The 8014-nt window shown below is 41.7% G+C and overlaps 1 protein-coding gene across 1 annotated transcript in view; it reads left to right on the top strand.

Moving 5' to 3' along the window:
* The window catches only part of Kat7 (K(lysine) acetyltransferase 7), a 45199-nt gene that overhangs the window by 34734 nt on the left and 2451 nt on the right, over nucleotides 1-8014 (top strand). The window contains exons 8-11 of the mRNA XM_013036788.1: nucleotides 863-1054; nucleotides 4656-4745; nucleotides 4972-5112; nucleotides 6330-6423. Coding sequence (XP_012892242.1) covers nucleotides 863-1054; nucleotides 4656-4745; nucleotides 4972-5112; nucleotides 6330-6423 — 517 coding nt within the window. The remainder of the gene's footprint in view (nucleotides 1-862; nucleotides 1055-4655; nucleotides 4746-4971; nucleotides 5113-6329; nucleotides 6424-8014) is intronic.

Here is an 8014-nt window from a genome sequence, read left to right as displayed (position 1 = left end):
AAAAAGAAAAAAGCCGGAAGTGGCGCTGTGGCTCAAGTGGTAGAGCGCTAGCCTTGAGCTGAAGAGCTGAGGGACAGCGCCCAGGCCCAGAGTTCAGGCCTCACAACCAGACCCCCCGCCCCTCCCCCAATTTTTTTTTTTTTTTAAGAAAAAAGTAGACATTGCAAATTTGTCAGGGATTCACAGGCTTTATAGAAGGTTTTACAGATGAATGAAACACCTTCTAATAATCATTCTTGTCTTTAGTTTTTGGATTTTGTTGTTGGTTTTTTTTGGTCGGTCATGGGGCTTGAACTCTGGGCCTGGGTGCTGTCCCTCAGCTCTTCCACTCAAGGCTAGTGCTCTACCGCTTGAGCCCCAGCGCCACTTCCGGTTTTCTGGTGGTTAATTGGAAATTAGAGTCTCACGGACTTTCCTGCCCAAGCTGGCTTTGAATCGCAATCCTCAGGTCTCAGCCTCCTGAATAGCTAGGATTATAGCATGAGCCACCAGCTCCCAGCTAGAATATTTTTTTATTTTTTGGGGGGGGGTCCAGTCGTGGGACCTGGGTGCTGTCCCTCAGCTCTAAGAGTTAGGAGTTTGTAATAGATTACCTTCATATAATTTAATTTGGCTTTGGCTGGTAAAAATGAAGTCATATCCAAGGGCTTACTCTGATGGGACCCAGAATGTGGGTGTAGACAAACACCTGTTGAGATCTGTGTAGCTAGTAAGTTTTCTAGAAGACTGCCTGATTTTCCAGGCTTAGCATGATGGCCTCAAACTATAGTCTTCTCATTTTCAGCCTCAGGAATAACTAGGATTACAGGTAGAAGTCACGATGCTTGGCTCTTTTTGACTTTGATTTCTTCCTTGGCAACAGGAGAAGTTAAGACTGCAGGGCCAAATCACAGAAGGGAGCAACATGATTAAAACAATTGCTTTTGGCCGCTATGAGCTTGATACTTGGTACCATTCTCCCTATCCTGAAGAATATGCACGATTGGGACGTCTCTACATGTGTGAATTCTGTTTAAAATACATGAAGAGCCAAACAATACTCCGCCGGCACATGGTAAGTTGTAGTGTGTGCCTTTGCCCTGACTGAGATTGGGATGTTACAAGATCTCTGGATTTTGTTCTAGAGATGGTATCTGTCCAAGCAACTCAACATAGCAATGGGAATTGAAAGCCTTATAAAGGAGGTCAGCCTGTAACAGAGGATGAAAGACTTGTCTGATTTTATTGACAGTCTGTTTACTATGTTTTTTTCTTTTCTCTTTTTTTTTTGACTAGCTGTGAGAAAGTCATACAGGGAACTGGCCACCTATGGCTTATACCTGTAATCCTAGCTATTCAGGAGGCTGAGGTCTGAAGATCCTGGTTCAAAAGCAGTCAGAGCAAGAAAGTCCGTAAGACTCATCTTCAGTTAACCACAGAAAAAAATAACTGGAAGTGGCTCAAGTAGTAGAGCACTGGGTATGAGCACAAAAGCTCAGGGATAGTCTCAGACCAAGTTCAAGCCCCAGGACTGGGGGGAAGACAAATTCATAAAGGAGATTTTTGTCATGTAGCAGGGATAGAGAAAAGGGTAAACATTAGTTTAATTTGTTTTTTCCCTGTCTGCTGAGACAAAGTCTTACAGCATAGTTTGTGCTAGACTGGAACTCACCTCAGCCTTCTGACTGCTAAGGTACAAGACTTGTAACTTGTTTTGAGATACCTCTTAGATAGGTCTGTTGTTCCCATAGTCATAACATAATTGTGGCCTTTAGTTTGCCTATCTTCGCTGTGCATCTTTGTGTGTTTGCACACATACATTCATGTGTATGACAGCACTGGGGGTTGAACTCAGGGTGCTATCCTTTATCTTTTTCACTCAATGCTGACACTGTCACTTTAGCAACAGCTCTACTTGTGGCTTTTTAGTGGTTAATTGGTCTATGTAAGTCTGGGTCTATCTTCCTATCTATTTTCTGTGGTTTCCATGTGCTAAGCACCTAAACACAGACTTACTAGGGTTTCTCTAACAGTTTTCTTTAGTTCAGTGATGATACTTTTTCATGTTCCTGGCTCTAGAGCACATAATACTGTCTGTAATTTTGTAGTCCAGTGCTGCTACTTTGACTAGTATGGGGATAGAATAATAGAGTGAGTGCAGGTGGAGGCAAGGATTGGTGGAGACAGTTAGGCAGAGTGAGTAGTAGTGGTGGCAGCCTAGACAGATTGTTGAGTAGGGAGATAAGTAAGACTGATATTACAATTACAATATGATGTTAACTACTTGTCATTTACCTTTTTTTCTTTCTTGTTGTTTAGTAACACCAACCAATAAAATTTTAGGCAAGAAATAGAGAAAACAAAAAGTCTGGATAGCTCTGTTGTATTATATAAGTATAAAAATCAGCTGGGCACCAGTGGCTCACGGCTGTAATCTTAGCTATTCAGGAGACTGAGATCTGAGGATCACAGTTCAGAGCCAGCCCTGACAGAAAAGTCCCCATGAGACTCAAACAAGCTGGGGACTGTGACTAGGCCCTGATTTTGAACCCCAGGATTAGCAAAAATGAATAAGTATAAAAATCCAAACCTATTCTGATTTCCTATTACTTCAGGTATAATCACTGAAATGGCCTTGGATTAGTTTGGCTGTTGTTGGAAAGAAAGTACTAGCATGAGGAAAGGGGTAGATATAATCTTTAGATTATAGGTGTGAGCTACCCAGCACCAGGCCATATACTTTTTCTTTTCTTTTCTTTTTTTCCATCAGTCGTGGGGATTGAACTTAGGGCCAGCGCCCTCTCACTGAGCTCATTTGCTCAAGGCTAGTGATCTACCACTTTGAGCCACTGTGCTACTTCCTGTTTTTGAGTGGTTAATTGGAAGTAAGAGTCTCACCTGGACTTTCTGCCCACTCTGGCTTTGAACCACAATCCCCAGATCTCAGCCTCTTGAGTAGCTAGAATTACAGGTTTGAGTCACTGATGCCTGGCTCAGGCATTCTTGAAAGCAGTATTTATTAATCTTTATTTTTATTTTTTGACCAGTCTTAGGGATTGAACTCAGAGCCTGGGCACTGACCCTGATCTTCTTTTTGCACAAAGGTAGCATTCTACCACTTAAGCCATTATGCAATTTCTGGCCTTTTTCTAGTTATGTGTTACTGAGGAATCGAAACCAGGACTTCATACATACTAAGCAACCACTCTACCACTAAGCCACATTCCCAGCCCCTAAAGCAGTATTTTATAATGTATTTACATTAAAACCTTTCAAGGCACACAAATGTAGTTCTACCACTTAGTAGACTGAGGCAGGAGAATCAGTTCAAGATCAGACCTGGATACATGGTGAGTTCCAGGCAAGCCTTTACTAAAGATCAGACTCCATTGTTTTTTGTTTGTTTGTTTGTCTGTTGTGGGGCTTGAATTCTGGGCCTGGGCACTGTCCCTGAGCTCTTCAGCTCAAGGCTAGCACTCTACCACTTGAGCCACAGTGCCACTTCCAGCTTTTTCTGCTTATGTGGTGCTGAGGAATTGAACCCAAGGTCACATGCATGCAAGGTACGCACTCTACCACTGAGTGTTAAGATTGCCAGCTGGGGGTTGGGGAAGCAAAAGCTGGATGCTGGTGTCTGCTGAGGTCTGAGGATCATGTTTGAAAGCCAGTTGGGCAGGAAAGTTCATGAGACTACTAAAAAGCTGGAAGTGAAGCTGTGGCTCTAGTGGTAGAGCACTAGCCTTGAGTATACAAAAGCTCAGGGACAGCACCCAGGCCGACAACAACAAACAAACAACAAAAACTGAAACTTGGGCCCTAGTGGCTCATGCCTATAATCCTAGTACTCAGGAGGCTGAGAATCTCAGTTCAAAGACAGCTGGGGCAGGAAAGTCTGTGAGACTCTTACCTCCAATTAATCACCAGAAAACCAGAAATGGCTCTGTGGCTCAAGTGGTAGAGTGTTTGCCTTGAGCTGAAGAGCCGAGGGACAGTGCCCAGAGTTCAAGCCCCATGACTGACAAACAAACTGTTGGCAGGGCTGTTACTTCAGTGGTAGAGCAGTTGCCTATAGCTATGTAAGTCTCTGGGTTCCATCCCCAACACCACAAACCAAACCAAAATATTGGCCTTTTAGGTACCTTGTGCCCTCTTGTGGCCATGTGTCTCCAGCTTTCGGCTGCTCAGCCAGGTTCCCTTGCCTTATATAAAGTGCTGGAACATATACATAGTTCCATAGTTGTTATCATTGTGAGTTAGATTTTCTAATCTGAAAAGAAGACGGTAATGATGAGTAGTTACTGGTAAAGGTGAGTATAAAGTACTTAGTAATACTAAGCTGCTAGGAATAAGCTGCTTAGGAATTTCCTGTTTAATAAGCAAAGGTATTCTTATCTGGCTTTTGTGTAGTAGATGATTTTAATCTCCTGGGCTGAGGTAATGCCAAAGTATAGCCCAAAAAACTTGTTCCAAACAACTGTAAAATGCCTTTAAGTATATTGTAGTGACTTTAGAAGCCTTTATATGTTTTTCTGGGGAAAAAAATTTCTTTTTGTTTACTAAGGTGTGTTCAACTGACCTTTAGCTCACTTAACCACATTTGACCTATGATTTCTTTTCCTACTAAGGAGCATCTCATAGGGAGACTTTTCCTTGATGAGAATTCCATTCTCTTACAGGCCAAGTGTGTATGGAAACACCCACCTGGTGATGAGATCTATCGGAAAGGCTCAATCTCGGTGTTTGAGGTAGATGGCAAGAAAAATAAGGTAAAATGTCATAACTTACGAGAAATGGTGATGCACATTCATGGTTTTTAAAGAAGAATGTGTAGTTTTTGTTATACCTTGTAACAAGCTAGAGATATTGTATGTTATAGCAATGGAAAAAGTCTGCCTTATGCAGGATAATGGTATGATTATTAGTTAAAAATAATTTTTTGTTGTTGACTTTAGAAGTCAACAGCCCTCACATAAATTCTTTTTCTCCTTCCAGATCTACTGCCAAAACCTGTGCTTGTTGGCCAAGCTTTTTCTGGACCATAAGACATTATACTATGATGTGGAGCCCTTCCTGTTCTATGTTATGACGGAAGCAGACAGCACTGGCTGTCACCTGATTGGATATTTTTCCAAGGTCAGCAGGATCTGGTGATTAAGAAACTAATGGCCACAGCAGGGATATGGGTATTAATAATTGAGGGCTCAAGTAAATCCCTAATACTTTGAACAGTAATAGCCCTTCCCTAAAGTTGAGTTGGGGTTGATATTATGGATAGTTTAATGAAAATGCTCAGTTCTTTACTGAAAGCTTTATCCAAGCCAGGTGCTAATGGTTCACACTGTAATCTTAGCTACTCAGAAGGCTAGACTTGAAGGACTGTAGTGCAAAGCCAACTCATTTAAAGTATGTACTTGACTGGTTTATAATACATTTTCAGAGCTATATGAACACTAGGCACTTGTCACAGTTTTCATAATTTCTAAAGGAAACCCTGTGTGCATTAGCAATCTACATTTCCAGTCCTTCTGTATATAAATTTGCCTATTTTGGACATTTCTTTTTCTTTTAAATTAAAAAAAAATTTTTTTTTGTCCTGGAGCTTGAATTCTGGACCCGGGAGCTGTCCTGCTGTCCTTGAATTCTTCAGCTCAAGGGGAGTATTCTACCACTTGAACCACAGTACTACTTATGGTTTTCTGAGTGGTTTATTGGAGATAAGGGTCTCACGAACTTTCCTGCCCAGGTTGGCTTTGAACCATGATCCTCAGGTCTCAGTCCCCTGAGTAGCTAGGATTACAGCCATGAACCACCAGCACCTGGCTTAGACATTTCTTATATATAGAATCTTCAAATATGTGTTGTAATTTTATTCTGATCCCCTTTCAAAATGAAGGCGGCTTGTATTTTGTTCCTTTCCATTAGGCAGGTGACTAGTCTTCTGAAAAAATGCCTCTAAAGAGAGCTTCAGGGACTGGGAGTGTGGCTTAGTGGTAGAGTGCTTGCCTAGCTTGCATGAAGCCCTGGGTTTGATTCCTCAGCACCACATAAGCAAAAAATGCCAGAAATGGGGCTGTGGCTCACGTGGTAGAGTATTAGCTTTGAGCAAAAGAAGCTCAGGGACAGTGCTCAGGCCCTGAGTTCAAGCACCACTTCCAGCTTTTTCTATTTATGTGTTACTGAGGAATCGAACCCAAGGGCTTCATGCATGCAAGGTAAGCACTCTGCCACTAACCACCTTCCCAGCCCCCCAGGACTTTTTGTAAGCCATCTTATATTGTATATGAGAGAGGCATGAAACCTTTGGTTCCAAACCCTAATGACTTCTTCTAATCTGTTTGCTTTGATTTTAGGAGAAGAACTCATTCCTCAACTACAATGTATCCTGTATCCTTACCATGCCTCAGTACATGAGACAGGGCTATGGCAAGATGCTCATTGACTTCAGTAAGTGAAACTGCTAAGTCTTATCAGTTCTACAAGGCAGAGATCCTTTTAGTGGTTTTCATCATTTTGTCCTGTGATCTTTATAAATTCTGGCATGATGTAGTGGTAATAAGTAAATAAACAAACAGTGGGGAAAATCTGAACTCTTGGGTCTGAATTGAACATTGATCATTCAATGAATGCAGGACCCTGAATTGATGCTTAATAGGCAATGCTGACAATTACCACGTAAGCTCTACAAGATTGTCCTGATTTGAGACTTTTTTCAGCAGAGCACATACACACCTAATGCTTAAAATCTGTTCCTTTGATGTGTGAGATTTCTCTTTCGTAAAGATATGTTTAGAGGTAATCTATATACCTGATAGAGGCTTTGGATAGTACACTGTACTCACTGAAGTTCATTTGTAAACTTTATTAGTAACCTTAATCATGACACAATTAAGTCATTAGATACACACATTTCCATCTGTCTTCAAATAAGATACCCTGTTGCAGTTCTCATGCTATGAATAGATGTCCTTTCCATGGTCTGTTAATGCCTGTTTTTCCATGTTTTTTTTTTTTTTTTAATTTTTGTTGGTAGTTTAAAATAGTCTCTTACCTGGGCACAGGTGGCTCATGCCTGTAATACTAGCTACTCAGGAAGCTGAGATTGCAGTGCAAAGCCAGCCCAGCAGTAAAGTCCATGAAACTCTTACCGTCAATAAACTACTCAGAAAAAGCCAGAAGCAGAGCTGTGGCTCAAGTGGTAGAGTGCTAGCCTCAAACAGCTCAGGGACAGCGCCCGGGCCTGAGTTCAAGCCCCAGGACCAGTGCTTAAATATAGTTCCTGAGTGCAAGAAGAAAGACTGGACAAGGCACTGGTGGCTTACACCTGTAATTCTAGCTACTCATGAGGCTTAGATCCAAGGACCGTGGTTTGAAGCCAGCTTTAGAGACTTATTTCCAATGAACTACCAAAAAGCCAGAAATGGAAGTATGACTCAAGAGGTAGAACTCTTAACTTTGAGCAAAATAGCTATGGGACAAAGCTGAAGTTCTGAGTTCCAGCCCCTTTGCAGCACAAAAAAAAAGGCTGACAAACCTATAGAGGTTACATGAACTTTCTACAGGTTATAGTGCTTTCTGGCTGTGAATACGACGTCACTGAACCAATAGAATGAATTAAATAAGGTGTTTTCAAAAAAGCACATAAAATGAGATTATCCTGTACTTCCTTGAGAGTAGTTGTTTGGTGTTTGCAATTTCAATGGAACGTAACTGCTATGACTTAACAATCTACTCTAAGCCAGCCGCTGATGGCCTGTGTCTCTGTAATTCTAGCTACTCAGGCAGAGAAATCGGCAAGATTCCCATCTCTAACCAACACAAACAGGCCTCAACTAGTAGCTCAGCTAGTAGAATACCACTACTAGCTAGGTTGCTAAATTCAAGGCCAAGTACCAAGGGGAGAAAGATAAAGGAATTGTAAGCTGGTGTGGTACACACCTAAAATTCTAGAACCTGAGGCTAAAGCAGGAATATCAAGATTATGAGGGCTGGAAAGGTGGCTCAGTGGTAGAGTGCTTGCCTTGTATGCATGAGGCCC

Source organism: Dipodomys ordii, unplaced genomic scaffold (genome assembly GCF_000151885.1).
Source record: "Dipodomys ordii isolate 6190 unplaced genomic scaffold, Dord_2.0 Scaffold7, whole genome shotgun sequence".
NCBI lineage: Eukaryota > Metazoa > Chordata > Mammalia > Rodentia > Heteromyidae > Dipodomys > Dipodomys ordii.
This window is presented reverse-complemented; position numbering and strand designations above follow the sequence as displayed.